The 15,343-nt window shown below is 36.1% G+C and overlaps 1 protein-coding gene across 1 annotated transcript; it reads left to right on the top strand.

Moving 5' to 3' along the window:
• Positions 1 to 3,038: 3,038 nt before the first annotated feature.
• On the top strand, positions 3,039 to 4,495 carry LOC118739933 (DNA translocase FtsK 1-like). Its single transcript, XM_036471435.1, has one exon. It carries the CDS (start codon positions 3,671 to 3,673, stop codon positions 4,493 to 4,495), a length of 825 nt encoding a protein of 274 aa, XP_036327328.1. The 5' UTR covers positions 3,039 to 3,670.
• Positions 4,496 to 15,343: the final 10,848 nt, after the last annotated feature.

Below are 15,343 nucleotides of genomic sequence, written 5' to 3' on the forward strand. Positions count from 1 at the left end.
AAATAAGTATGTCAGAGTCTTCGTTATTATGCCGCCTTCAAGTGACCCTTTTCTTATGCTTGAAAACATAACATTTCAACAACAACAATTAGAAGTATGTGGAGAAAATCAACGTGTAGAAAAACAAGGACATTAGTAAAATGATGACAACGTCGTAAGCCGATAGCAAATCACAAAAAAGGGAAATAAACAACACCAAATTAATGGATGTGTATCGAGCATACAGATAAGAGTGCCTGTGTAGTGGTAAGATAGAACCCACGTATGTAAATTACACAATCATGCATGGCTTGGAGGGGTAGGTTTTGTAACGCTGTCTAGCCCACTAAGCAAAAAAGCACAGAAACCTAAAAGTAACAAGTAATTTAAAAATAAATTTTTAAAGACAAGCTTTTATTAGTGGCTAATAAAAAAAATCGACCCCACCATCACCTAACGACTGAATGTTTTGTGGAGTTATTTCTTTCTATTTAAGTAATCAGTGCCAGGTTGACAGAGCTTTGCTCGGAGTGCATAACTTTTTAAACTTATCAAGGTTTGGGTATCAAATACTGGTATTTGTATAGTTTAAAACAAAAAAAAAAATATTTTCGAAACTAATAAAAAAAAATTGGATTTTGATATGTAAATTTTTTACTTTAAGGTTTAGGTGGCAACTCTATTTAGACATACGCTGCGATGAATAGCACACATGTTGAGCGTATATGCACTGTGTATACATACATATAAAAATATGCCAAATACATTTTGCACCGTGCAAGGGCAACATTTTTTGGTAGAAACGAAATCACCATTAATAACCACAGGCTCTTAATAAAAGTGAAAATAATCCTAACAATATTTGAGCAGAAAATAACTAGCAATTTTTTCTCTTTGTTTTTAGATATATATTTATAAAAGCCAATGTTAAGAATTATATTATAAAAACCAATATTAACATTTAAATTATATTCTTTAAAAAGTCTCCATGAGTCGCCAACGCAAAAAGGAAGACCGAATGAACAAAAAAAATCTCGCAAAGTTCCATAAAGGTTCATAAAATTTCGAAGTTCCATAAGAAAGTCGTAAAATACCGAAAAGTTCCTACAGAATATTATGAAATCTTGGAAGGTCCTAAAAACCTTAAATTTTACTCCAAAAAAAACTCAGCAAAATTTTCGAAAAAATTACAAAACATTTTAAATTTTATTAGCTCTGAATAAAGAAGCTCCGGTAAAGTTCCAAAAAAATTCAGCAAAATTCCGAGAAACTTTGAAAAATCTACGAAAAAACATGAATTATTTAATCACCAATAACTCAGTTTTTTTATGCATACAATTATACAAAAATTATCTTCTTTTAATATTAACAATATTGCAAGACAAAATTGTATGTCATATGGAAATCATCGTAGAAAAAGCGATATGAAAGTTATTTGTTATGTCTAAAAATAACGTTTAATTACAGCCTCTGATCGAAAGTAACTTCTCTAAGAAACGATTGGAAGGTGACCGGACAAAACTGTTAAAAGAGGAGTATGACAAGCAAGTATATCGTCTAGAAACAATACATTTTAAGCCCACATAAATACATTCGGGAGATTGTGACTGTTCTAGTTTCAGTCACTAGTTCTAGTTTCAGTTACTGATGGAAAACCTGTGATGGCGAATTTCCACTAGGCATTGAAATGAAACAAAGATGTATGTCTTTTAAAAAAATGCCATGTGAATGAACTATGTTATAAGGCGCAGTAGCATGGGCAATGACAACATCCGATGACGCGATTCTTGGAGTGTTCGAGAGAAAGATTTTGCAGAAGATTTACGGGCCTTTACGCGTTGGCGACGGCGAGTACGATGGAACGATGAGCTGTATGAGCTTTACAACGATATGGACATAGTGCAGCGAATTAAAATACATCGTCAAGCCAGCGGAGACCATATTTTTATTAAAAAAAAAAAATTATTCAAATATAATTAAATTGAAAAAACTTAATAATTAAATTAAAAAAATGAAATAATATCCTAAAAATTAAATGAAATTGAAAAAAAATATAAAAATCAGTAATTTATTAAATTAAAAAAAAGAAACTGACACAAGAAAGGCAAATTAAATGAAAAAAGAAGAAGTAAATAAAATAAGTTTCTAAAAATTTAATGCAATTAAAAAATGTTTTTCTTTTTTGAACAATAAAATCTAAAAACTAAACTATAAAAGAAAAATAATAATGAAAAAATAAAATAAAACAAATATATTTCCTTTTAAAATAATAAAATACAAAAATTATAAGACAATGACATTAACAAAACAAATTACATTGAAAAAGAAGAAAGAAATAAAATAAAATTCTAAAAATTTAATTACATTAAAAAATATATATATTTTTTCTTTTTTAATCAATAAAATTTAAAAATTAGAAAAAAACTGAAAACAAAAATAATTGAAAGAAGAAAAAAGTAAGCTCCTAGAAGTTAAATAAAATAAATGAAATATATTAAATAAAAATAAATAAAAGGAACGCTCGTGTTTTTCCTACTCGGCCATTGCGACTAGCTTTTCAACATGAGTGGTGAATGAAAGAGCTCCTTTTCTAAGACTTTTATCCTAGAATAACAAAAGGCCTTGGAACTATCTTGCCATCTCTCTTTTTTATCGTCTTACAAAAGAATTTTTAATATCTTAGCCCGAATTGCCCTAATAACCCTTTTGCAGGTTTAAATAAAAGGTGGTCAATAAACAGTTAAGTTAGACCTCCAAACCAAACTTGGCATGCGTTCAGCGATTTTTGGGATTCAGTGGACACATTTTTGAGGATTTTCAAAAAATAACAGTTTTCATTTCCTAAAAAAATACTTTTGCCTTGATGAGTTCAGCACCGCAGTCACTGCGTCCCTGATCGTGTAAATGCGTATTTTAATTGCGGCGGCTTTGTTTTATAAATATTTTATTTTAAATTTTTTTTATCGCAGTTCAATAATTTTTCGTTTTTTTTTTTTTTTTGTAAAATCTTGGCCGGCTGTGAGTATTTTGTACATATTTATTTATGCCTGCACTGCAATTCTAGAAGGTGAGTAGTTAGTTGAGCTGAATTAGGTATGTAATTAATTATGCTCGCTCCAACTGATGATTATTCGCTAATGCGATAACTATCCCCTAAGCATACAAAATACATGCATTGCATTATCACAGAAGAATAAAGCAAAAAAAAAATCGGCAAGCAAAGCAGCGAGCAGTCGAAGGGAAAATATATGTATGCTTGTCCAACAACCCAGTGCCTGTGTGTGAACAATAACATTATGAGTGTGGGGACAGCATACATAATTAATTTGGGCATACATACGTCACGTAAATAACATTAAGCGCAGCCAGCGTCGAAAGCGCAAATAAAAAAAAATAAAAGATTACATTCATATGCCTAAAATAATGTTTTCGGCATGAAACGCGTAATCAAGAGCCCAAAGGCAGCAAGCGGTTAATATATAGTAAGTTATGATAATTTAAGCCGCGCTAGCCTTATTACGAGAATAAAGAACCAATATACCTGTGCGCTAAAATACAAGTATTTAGTATAAAAGCTAAAACCAAATCAATTCACAGCGACAGACACAGCAGCAACGTCGCGGCAGAAACTTAGAACTTCACCGCAGGCAGCCAAGTTCGGTGTAGAAACAAAAAACGAAACCACTTCACAATGTTCAAACCACTCATCGGTCTTCTATTGCTGGCCACACTCTGCGCCGCCGAAGCGCCGACGCGTTTCCGCATAGCTGCGCGGCGCCGTCCTAGTGTCGCTCATGGCCGTTTCCTTGCGCGCCAACAGGCAGTACCTGCTCCTGCGGCACCCGCACCTACTGGCTATCCGGCCGCCGGTGTGACACCTGAAATTCCCTTCGACTTGCCGCCATCATCAACAAACAAGCCAGATGTTACCTACTTGCCCCCGGATAGCACCTATGGCCCGCCAACACAGCCGGAAGCTACTTACGGTCCGCCAGCACCGCACAGCACCTACGGACCGCCAACAGCAGCCGCTGTGACACCAGATGCTGTTTACGGTCCGCCTGAAAACACCTACTTACCACCAGAGCAAAGTGTCACTGCACACGATGTGGATTTAGAAGTTGACGAAGAGGAGGCCACAGTGGATGAGCAGCAGCCAAGTGAACCGCAGCCGGAAGTAAGAGTTGAACACGAGGAGGAGGAGCCCGCTGAGGAAGAGGGCGAGGAGATTTTCGTCGCCGTCGCCGAGGATGGTAGCGTCATTGCGGTCAGCAACTCATTCGACGCACAGGGCACTAACGATGAAGCCGACAACAAGGCAGCACAACAGCCAGCGCGTTTAGTTTTCCAACGTTTCCCACAAGGTAGACGCCGTGCGCCAGCTGACTTGCCTGTACCAGCGCATTTAATTAAGCCGCGTCGTGTAGGGCCAGCAAAATTCCAATTACTACAGCGCGCGCAACAGCAGGCACAGCCACAAGGCTTCCCGTTCGCCGCGCGCTACACCGGCTGGTAAATTGTGTAATGTGGTTATATTACAAACATATGTAAGTGTGCACGCCTTTGGATAAATGGGAATTCGGTTGCAATGTTAGTTAAATTTTGTTTAAATTTTGGTAGACAATATTTTTTTTAGAAAATAAATTTCAATAATTTTTAAAATGAAATCTTTTGTTTTCTTTGCATTTGCAGAGTTGGCTATTGATCTGCCTAAGAGTATGCAATTTAAGACGCTTAGCATCTAAGCTCGAAGATATCTGTATGCAGCTAATCAGTACCCTTACACTACCCCTACAAACACCAGTTTTAGCAAAATCGCGTATCTTTGCGAAAACCCCAAAGAGTACTGCATTAAAGAACTCCGCAACAAAAAAGTTAATATTCAGCCTGTTTTCTGTCAGAACGAAGCAGCCATAATCCAATTGCGAACTCGTAATGCAGACAGATTCAGATTTGGCCCTGAGTCCCGAAGTATTGTGGTGATAAATACATATTTTTACTTATTTTCCGGCCACCAGAGGTAGCCTTGTGGTATATTCTTTCCTCAATTTTAGTCATTGCTTACTAAAATGTGCTTACCTCCTTTGCATAAGAGGGCAATAATGTCTAATGGTTATGAATGACTCGCAAAAGGCATGAAGCCTAAGCTTGCATATAGACTAGCGAGCATTCCTTGGCCACAAGAACATTACAATAACATTTTATTGGAAAAATAACGGAAGTACTGCGAATGCTAGTAAAGTCCGCTCCGCCTTTTGTTGTAGCGAAAAACGCTAGATTACGTCGAAGAAATCTATGTTCGTATGCTTCAAACAACAATCTGTGCGGCAGTGTGTTGAACTAATGCGTTTTTAAAACCTTTATGCATAAAAACATCCCAGAGTACTGCAAGGAAAATTTGCATGTGAATGAAGAAAATTGTGGCGACCGCCATTTGCTCGATTTACTTTTACTACAGCTTTACTGACGTCCATACTTACTAGCAGTTCTTTAAGGCGCTGTAACAACAACAACAAAAGCGCACCTATGACAAAACGTCGGAATAAATCGCATTAGCAAAAGTAGCTGCTGAATTAATTTGCATGAGGAGAATTTAAAACGAACTAGACAAATGTAAAACAGCTAAAATCCGATTTTTTTTTTGTGCAAAATCACAAAGTGTATGTAAATCTAGTGTAGGTGCGATTGCGCGCACTGGTCACAAATGTCTTTTAATGTCCAACGCATATTTAGCAGAACAATTTGCAACATCTGTGGCAGCTTTTATTTGACCCTTAATTAGACTTTTGCAACCTTCGCTCACTCATTGCTACTTACTGCCAGTGTTGCCAGAGAAAGTCCCCTAAAAATCTTCATTTTTTCTAAAAAAAATCTTCAAAATAAGATTTTAAAGCTTAAATTAATCTTTTCGATCCCAAAAAATCTTCATTTAAAAATACCTTAAAAGACATTCGATATTGGCTTTACGGGTGTAAATAGCCCTTATTATGTTGGTTGAAAAAAATACCAATTTCAAATTATAAAGTCCTCTTTATAACAACTTAAACTTAAAATGAATATTGCCTCGTGTCATCACAAAATTTGTAGCATAGTTTACATACGTAAATATGCACTGGCGAAAATATAAATAGGGACGCGACATTTTACAAGTTTTGACCGACTTCAAAAAAGGAAGAGTTTATCAATTCGTGCGAATATTTTTTTTATGTATATATGTTACCGCATAACTTTGGACTACTTGAACTGATTTCGATAATTCCTTTTTATCGGAAAGGTGTTACTTGTTCTTTTTTATGAAAAAATAGCTCGTTATCTATCAAACACCATGTAAGTCCCGACTTCAATCTTTGTACAAAAATTAAGAAAATTCGACAAAGTTCCATATCAATTTTGAGTTTTTTAATTCGATTTTTTATTGATATTTTTACATAGATATTATTTTATAAAGCTTACCGCTCCTTTTTTTCTCGTTATACATTTATCCACGTAAACTCATCAGCTTAAATGGCAGTTTACTTGAAAATTTTCATTGTTGTCATTTAAACTAGAGGGTATACGAAAGTCCGTTTGTTCTTTTCCTCCACTCTCTAAGTCTTCACTAGAGTATATGTTTTACTGTGCGAGAGAAGAAGGCAGATAATATTGTAGGGGATTTCATATTTTATTTTTCTTTTTCCTTAATTTTCTGCTTACAATGATGTAGCAAGGATAATATAAATAATTTAACAATTTTAACTTAAACTTTAAAAATTTTACTTCATACACAAAAATCTTAATTTTTAAGATATGTTCATTTTAAAATTTTGCTTTTTAAAAAATCTTTTTTTGAAGATTTAATAAAAAACTGCCCGAAAAATCTTCATTTTCAAGATAAATCTTGACTTATGGCAACACTGCTTACTGGCCGTCCTCTAAGGAGGTATACATACATCTAAGCCCTATGCCTAGGGCGTGTGGGCCAAAGAACGTACAGCAACCGCCTTCGTTTCACAATTCCGCAGGCACTCCAAGCAGCCGTCCCCAATCAATTCCACCTTACAGACTCACTCCCATACACCGTTCAAATTCTGAATGCTCTGCTGGTCATTTTCGGCCAAGATGAAAGGCATAAAAGTCGCACGTGTTGAAGTGTGTGAAACCGACATTAAATACGTGACCAACTTAGCAAAGATTTTGCCAATTCACTTACGGTGTGCAACATAAACACACCAGAAATGGCAAGCGTTAACGGAATGAATGACCGAAATAACAAATATAATATATTATATGTATATATTCAGCGGCAAGCGAATATCCTTCCTTACTCTGAATAGCATAAACGGTCAAATGATCAAGGTTGTATTCAATTAGCGGTAAAATTGCTGAAGGCATGTGAAATGGCGCAAAAGATGAAAGTTTCGGACTAAGCAGAAATAAAAGCAAGGCAAAGTTCTTTAATGTATTGCGTCGATGGGAATGTGGTTTCGATTTATTTTTGTTTCTTCTTTCATTCGTATTAGCTAACGGCACATCGGTAGTAGGATAAGCGAACGTAAGCGCCTTAACATATATCTCAAAGTCGAGTCACATTATTGAGTGAGAGGAAAATTTCATGAAATTTATTGTTGCATAGTTTTAGGCACTTCATTTGGAAAGTACATATATTAGAAACAACTACTTTTATGAGCCGATTAGTATGTTATATTTTATGATATATACATAACTCGTTTCAAAATCAGGCTGACTTTGAGATACTTACGGAAATAAACGTTCTCAACCTCCTTCTTTCAAGTTTTTTCATGTTTTAGATAATAGACCCCCTATTTTTCGCTGAGAAATGAATTAAATGAAAAGTCATTCGTAACAACCAAGAACATCATTGACTCAAAGAAAAGTCACATGCAATTCACCGAGGTATAGATAAAAATTATTTTAATATTGAGTCAACATTAGGTTTGTTCCACACGAGACCGCGGGATCCCGCAGGTGCCCAAAACAGCCCAGAACGCGTTCCTCACACTAGAAAAATGGGTAATAGAGAGCGAATACCTTCCACTTTTGGATCGTAAATGTCTTCTTCTTCGCGCCCGAAACAGCCCGGACTTTTTTCCGGACAGAAATGTCCAAGAAGTCAATTTTAAATAACAGCTGTTTTTTTCTTATATCCGAAAACAAATTTTGTAAAAACAAAAATGGAAAATAGCACTAAGTTTCAGAAATGTAGGTATTTGATAATTTTATTAGCTGATTTGTTGACTCCGGGCATGAAATGTGGTTTTTTTGCGTTCCTCACGCTCTGGGCACTTTCGGCACGTATTGACACATTTTTGACACTTGTGAGAGAGTAACTTATTTTTACGCTCTCATTACCGGAGCAGCCCGAAAAGCGTGTGGAACAAAGCTATTAACATCCAGATTGCGATGAATATTGAGAAAAGCTAGCCCACTGTGTGCTCGTAATCTGCCGATGCCTGCACATTAGGGTAGTCCAAAAACAGTTAAGGCGGAACTGTATTGCTCTCACCCCCTAGGGTTGTTCTATATCGAAAAAAGTATACCCCTATTTTTTTTATTTTGAAATCAAAAAATATTTAGAGGTCGCTGAAAACGCTCAAAGTTTTCCATGTATTTTTATATGGGGAAAAAACAACTTTTCGTATAAATGGTATGGAATTCTTGAAAATCAATATTTTTCGTCGGAAAACTCTGATTATCTTCTGGAGACTTTCAATAATAATACCCAATTGTTTATTTAACCATTTCTTAATACTAAGGGTTTTTTATTAGCCCCCTTTTGCATTTTTCGGGCTTTCTGTGGGTTTTTGAAAACCTATAAATTATATTTGCGATGAAAAAATGGTTAAATAAACAACTGGGTATTATTACTGGGAATCTTCTGCATTTAAACAGAGTTTACTACGAAAAGTTGTTTTTTCCCCATATAATATACATGGAAAACTTTGGACGCTTTGAGTGATGTTGGGCAACAGATGGAGTTTGAAACCAAGAATTCTGCACTGAATGTACACAGCTATAGTCCGACCCATATCTCTTACGGGGCGCTGCACCAGACATCCACTCGGATAGCCAAACGGCATTCAACCACTCTCTTCTACTTGTGTTAGATTTCAACTAGTGGATGAATTTAAGTGGGAGAGAGCTAGCCTATTTTTCTGATCAATACATATTTACCCTAATATGGGTGGGCATAGGCAGCGGATGAACTAGCAAGAAGCGGCTCCACACTTAATCTGTCCCACGCGGTGGATATGGGCGCCTCGGTCAGGGATATTAAGACAAAAATTACCGAAATTTTTCACTCGAAGACCAAGAAGCGGTGGAACTTCACAAGATCTGGCAGGATTACCCGGCAGTTCTGGGTGTCCTACGACCCACTTAAAACCAAAGCTTTTTTAGGAATGAGCAAAAAGATGCCTACAAATTTTCAGCAGTCTGCAGTCGAACACTTCCTGTTCGAGTGTCCAGCCCTCGCAAGGATTGGGCTAAAGACACTCAGGAAGAAGCCATTCCTGCAGAATATTTCAGAGTGCGGCTGCCTCTCTGCATGACGAACTGAAATTTATTAAAGCCGCCGAATGGTTGTAGGTTGCACGAGTTGTGGAATCAAAATGGCAAACTTACTAGTTGCTTGTCACCAGCCCGACAATCCACCCTTATCTTATCACTCCTGCGGTGCTAAATGAACTATTAGAAAGCTTTCAAGTCAGGAGCACGAAGGTAGTTGCCTACGCTAATAACTTGGCTATACTGATGCCTTGCCAACAATTAGTGAGCTGGGCAGTGTTTAAACTGGGCGAAACAAAATGGGCTTGGAGTAAACCCTTCTAAAATCGAACTTTTCCTGTTCACAAGGAAACCAAAAATTCCGGAATTCTCCTTATCAAAGCTGGACGAGACTACTCTGAACCTTTCCTCCGAGGCGAAATACATATGTATTCTCCTTCACTCTAAACTTACGTGAAGTCGCAACGTCGAGGAACGATCAAATAAGGGCCAAGCGGCGTACTATACCCGTAAAAGGGCTTTCGGGGAAAAACTGGGGGCTGTCACCCTATATCTTTTACGGTATGTACACTACAGTCATCCGACCGATTTTAACCTATGGAGCGCTGGTCTGGTGGAAGGCACTGGATAAAAGCAGCAATCAGAGTATAATTGAAAGAACGCAGTAACTCAGGAAGGCTAGCAGGGTGGCCTCCTGTTGGTAAATAATAGTTTTTCCATCTACACCGATGACTCAAAGATGAAAAAAGAAGTCGGCTCGGGTCTGCACTCCAAGGCCTTCAAATAAAGCAATCACATTGCGTGTCTGATAACTGCCAGTGTCTTTCAGGCGGAGATCTTTGCCATAGAGAAGAAGCGACATACGGACAATAAGTCTCGGTCAGGGAACGTGACTATATTCATTGACAGCCAGGCGGCATTGAAAACATTAGGCTCCAAGGTGGTAAAGTCGAAAGCAGTTCGGAAATGTCGTGCAACGCTGGCATCACTGAGTCACATTACAACCTCTTTCTGCTGGGTTCCTGGACATAGCAATATAGAAGGGAACGGAGTAGCGGACGCAGCTGGGAAATGAAAGTTAGTGAAGCTGGTAACTCCCTACTGCAACCGATTTCTTTTCTGCTAAAATGATGACCTATGGATCAATCGCTATGACTGTGAGATCTCAAGATCCTTGTGGCCGAGACTCAATAAAAGTCGTACTAAGGAACTACTGACACTAAACAAACATGCAGCAAGGGCTCTTACCGGTGTCATCACAGGGCATTGTGCTATAGCACCAATGCTTCAACGATGGCATATACCAACAAGCCCTCTCTGCAGAAGTTGTTGGGATTAGGATGAAGGGAAATCGATTCACCACGTCTTCTGTCAATGCCCAGCTCTCCAGACAAGGCTTCTCAAGCATTTCAATAGCTTTGGGAAGATATCGGAGCTAAAAATATCGAACATTCAGGCTTCATCCGGATGTTTTGACAGACTTTATACTGACAGTATGAATTAACCTCGGTTAGAAGGCTGTGCCTCCTGCTGGCACGCACAAAGGGCATTCACAATGGGCATATCTGCCACCGAGTGGAAGTACGTCCCACTCGTATGCGCCTTCCTAACCTAACCTAACCTTAAATACACATATTAGAAGCGAACGATCCAAAATAAAAGTAATTATATCAATAGTTCTGTTTTTCGAGCAAAAAATTTTCACGAATTATCAGGATCTTTTTTTAAATATTTTTATTGAGCTTTGTACCACGATTATTTTATTAGGAAAAATGGAAAAAGCAACAAAGTCTAAGCAGTAGAAGTTATAGCAGCTATTTCGGAGATCACCACATCTCTTCATCAGACTTCTTTTTTCTAGACTTCAGCGGGGATCGAAACCGCGTCATCGATGTGCAAAGTCAGCAGCGTTAATCACTGAGCTATGCACACCCCGTAAACTCGTGTTGCTAGTTCATTTTCCTTATTCAACCTACTGGATTTTTAAAAATTTATAAGCTTGAGCGATTTTCTGATGAAAAAAGTTAGTAAATACTTGTTTGCTTAATTAGTTTAGTTAATTCCAGTTCAAAGTTACACGTATGTTAAAAAATGTGAAAGCAGCAAGAAATATATGTACATGTACACGGTTAGACGTCTTTTACTTAAGGTTGGATAAATCTTTTATTGGTCGCGAAATCGTAAATAATTCATGATTGGTTTAGTTTTCACTAAATTTACGGAAATTACTTTACTGAAAAGACGAAAACGGTTTTCTTGTTTACAAACAACAACAAAACCTATTGAATAAAATATTATAATTAATAAGAAAGTATTTTCTCAAATTTAAGATAATAAACTTACGCATTCTAAGAAAGCGATATGCTAATTTACCTAATTTTTAACCGACTTCACAAAAAAGAGAAGGTTATCAATTCATAGGAATATATATATTTTTTTAATGTATGTTACCGCATAACTTTGGACCACGTTCACCGATTTCTATAACTATTTTTTTTTTAAGGAAAGTGTTACCTCACAGTTGGTCCCATAATAATTTGGTTTGAATCCGATTATTGGATCAGGAAGAAATTAACGATAATCTTACATTTTTATATGAAAATTGAAGTCGGTTTTGTTTTTTGCTTAAAAACAACTTGTTGAAAACAAAAAAAAAAAACAGCAGAAAATAAATTAGAATCTTTTTTTTAGTATTTATACTTTCTTAAATGAAGTCAGAAGATTCTTATTCTATTCTCTGAGAACGTGTGGCAGGTGCCTAAGAAACTTACACAAATACATATTTACAAACACCAGCCACGGTTTCCACAGAATTGAACTGTTAAAAACAAAAACAAAACACGGCAGTAATAAATTTGAAAATAAACAAGAAACTGCTTTCTTAAAGGTAGTCAGAAATTTCTTATTCTATTCTATAAGAAAGTTATATGTACATTTGGTAATATCATATTTGTATGTATTTATATGTATAAAGCGACTTCTGGCTTTGAATTGTCAAAGGCAAAGCTAAAACGCAGCTAATTTCTTTCCTGGCTGTGGCGTCGCGTGAAGATTACTGCTTCTGGTTCTGAGATCGCAGGTTCGAGTCCGCTTGGAGGTGGTTAAAGTAAAGTAAGTCAATTATTTCAATCTATACATATATAATAATAGCCGTTTTCGTTGTTCGGACTTAACTCAAAAACTACTGGATCGATTACAGTCAAATTTTCAAAGATTATACCTTGCATATATGATCCTATTATAGGCTACCAGAAAACTCGTGGCGCTGGGGATGTATTACACAGGTCCACAAAAAAAATCGATGAAAAGTTCCTTTGACCAAACCTAGTCTGATATATGTTCTGGGGGTCGCTGAATACGAATCTGAAGCCCGTTTTGCCCCATCACGTCTAGATTTTTTCCTAACCTCAAAAAACACCTCGGATTTTCTCTGTCACGTAAAATCCGAGCTGTTTTTTTAAGGTTAGAAAAAAATCCAGAGCAAAACGGACTTCTGATTCGCGTTCAGCGACCCCAAAAACATATAACAGACTAGGTTTGGTCAAAGGAACCTTTCATCGATTTTTTTTGTGGACCTGTGTTATTTATAAATGTCTTATTAATAAACCGATTTCGTTCAAATTCAAAACGTGTGCTACCTCCATGATGGACCTGCTAGGTGGTACTGGAGTCGAGTTTGTTAATGCAAATTCGAAACGTCTATTACTTTCATGATGATTTCGTTTTTCATTAGAAACATATATATTTGAGTGCCCATCTAAAATGCTTTTATTTGGAAATTTGAAGACCCTATCCCCTAATTTTATTCGTTTTTATGAGAAATATTATCACCTATTTTTATAGATTTGTTAAAGGTCATTTTGAGGTCGCGACCTGTCGATTTAGGCCAGAACATACCATTTTGCAGATTTACCAATTTTTTAATTACTATTTTTAACTCCATTTCAAATATCGAAAATGATGTGACAAGAGAATATATAAGCCTTTAAAATGGTATATAATAATTTATTGTCGGACTAGGCTTGTTGGGATTTTTTATCGGGTAAATTAAAAAAATACCCATATTTCTCTAAATCTTTTAAGCTTTGACCATCGATGATTTCTACAGTTTCAGAATATATGGTACTATCTAAAATGAAATCTATTTTTAAATTAACTGATACCTTATCTATTACAATCGGATAAAAATTGTCGAATTTAGGCGACTTTTCTAAAATACGGCCTTGAATTTACATTGTGTGTACGTACCGGAATTACAGATTTTTTAAGCAGTGTGGCTAAGGAATTCATCAATATTTATTTAAAATTGATATATGCAATCGCCCTTTCACAAAAAAGTTGTTTTTCAAGAAATTTTAGGAAAATGGCAGTGCCACGCCCACTTATATGATATATGCGTATCTCAAAAACTACTCGACCGATCTCAACTAAATTTGGTAAACACATTGCGCTTTGGCTTCTTAAAGCCATATTGAAAATTTTTGAAATCGGACAAAAACCTTGGGCTCCACCAACGTAACGGTAATTTCAAAAAACTCAAAGCTAGCTATATTTTTTAGGAGTAGTAGGTTTTGTCCGATTTTAAATATAATCAAGACGTTACTTAAGAAGGCTAAGCACAATTTGTATACCAAATTTGTAAATGTGGCGAATTTGCAAGGAAAGATTCGACCACATCTGTCCAAGAAGGAATACGGTAGGTATATCAATGATTTCATTTGAACGATATTCAAGAGATCACACGACTAATTTAGCCAATGTACGGGAAAACTTTTCATCCTGTCCAGTGATCGGACTTTAAAAAAATTCTGTGTGGTAGAATCTGGAAAAAAGTGTGGTAGATTTCAAAAAAATGAGGTAGATCTCAGGTTTTGGATCAAACTTTGTACAAAAATTAAAAAAAAATCTGCAAGTTTTCCCTTCAATTGCAAACTTTTTAATTAGACTCTAAAAACAAAATGATTTTAGTATAATAAAGTTCAAGATTGAAGTTGCTAAAAATTGCGTTGAGTTTTGTAAATTTTTTTCCTTGACTGTGTAAAGCGGTTCCTTCCATATCAAGATATTTTTCGAACATACCTTTTTTTGCAACCTTGCGGAGTGTTGCCAGCTTTTTTTTTTATCACATCAGGATGTAGGGAACAAATGTGGCACGTTACAGAAACCGCTATTTGGGGTTTGCCGATTTTGACAATTCTCAAGTAGAAGTAAACAACGACTCAGAATCTTTAGATGCACTGAAATTTGCTAATACTTTCACAAAAATTGCTGTTTCTTAACATTTTCGCTATTAATTGTTTTTATAAATCATATATTTTGCAATTTAACATAATTAAACCACGTTTCCTGTCGAAAAATTTATTATTGAGAAAATTTACTATTATACAGTTTATTTCATCCTCCCATTCCTTGTTTACTTTTACTTGAGAAATTTCATCGCCGCCGGGAATGCGGAATCTTGTATTATATCATTCTTGTTATCATATAGTGTTTAGTGTTGGACAATTTTTGCTCTTAAAATTAAGAAAATTATGTCGAGCAAAAATAAAACTAGGTACTCAAAAACGCGAGTATGTGGTAGATTTCAGACCTTGTGTGGTAGATGTGGTAGATGCTCAAAAAAGTGGCAGATCTACCACAATGTGGTAGAAGTCCGATCACTGATCCTGTCCTATAACTGAGAAGCTCATATGTGCTCTTGAGTTTTCTTATAAGGACTTTTACTGGCTTACATGGTACATCGGACCAATGCTGAAGTTACAAGATCATAGAAGAATATTACGCACGCTTGGCAGAGATCTCACAGGTGAAAATAAAACCATCGGTAAAACTCATGACATCGAAAGGGATCAGCATTTCA

This window comes from Rhagoletis pomonella, unplaced genomic scaffold, assembly GCF_013731165.1.
Source record: "Rhagoletis pomonella isolate Grant_MI unplaced genomic scaffold, Rhpom_1.0 Rhpom_scaffold_00005, whole genome shotgun sequence".
In the NCBI taxonomy this organism is placed as follows: domain Eukaryota; kingdom Metazoa; phylum Arthropoda; class Insecta; order Diptera; family Tephritidae; genus Rhagoletis; species Rhagoletis pomonella.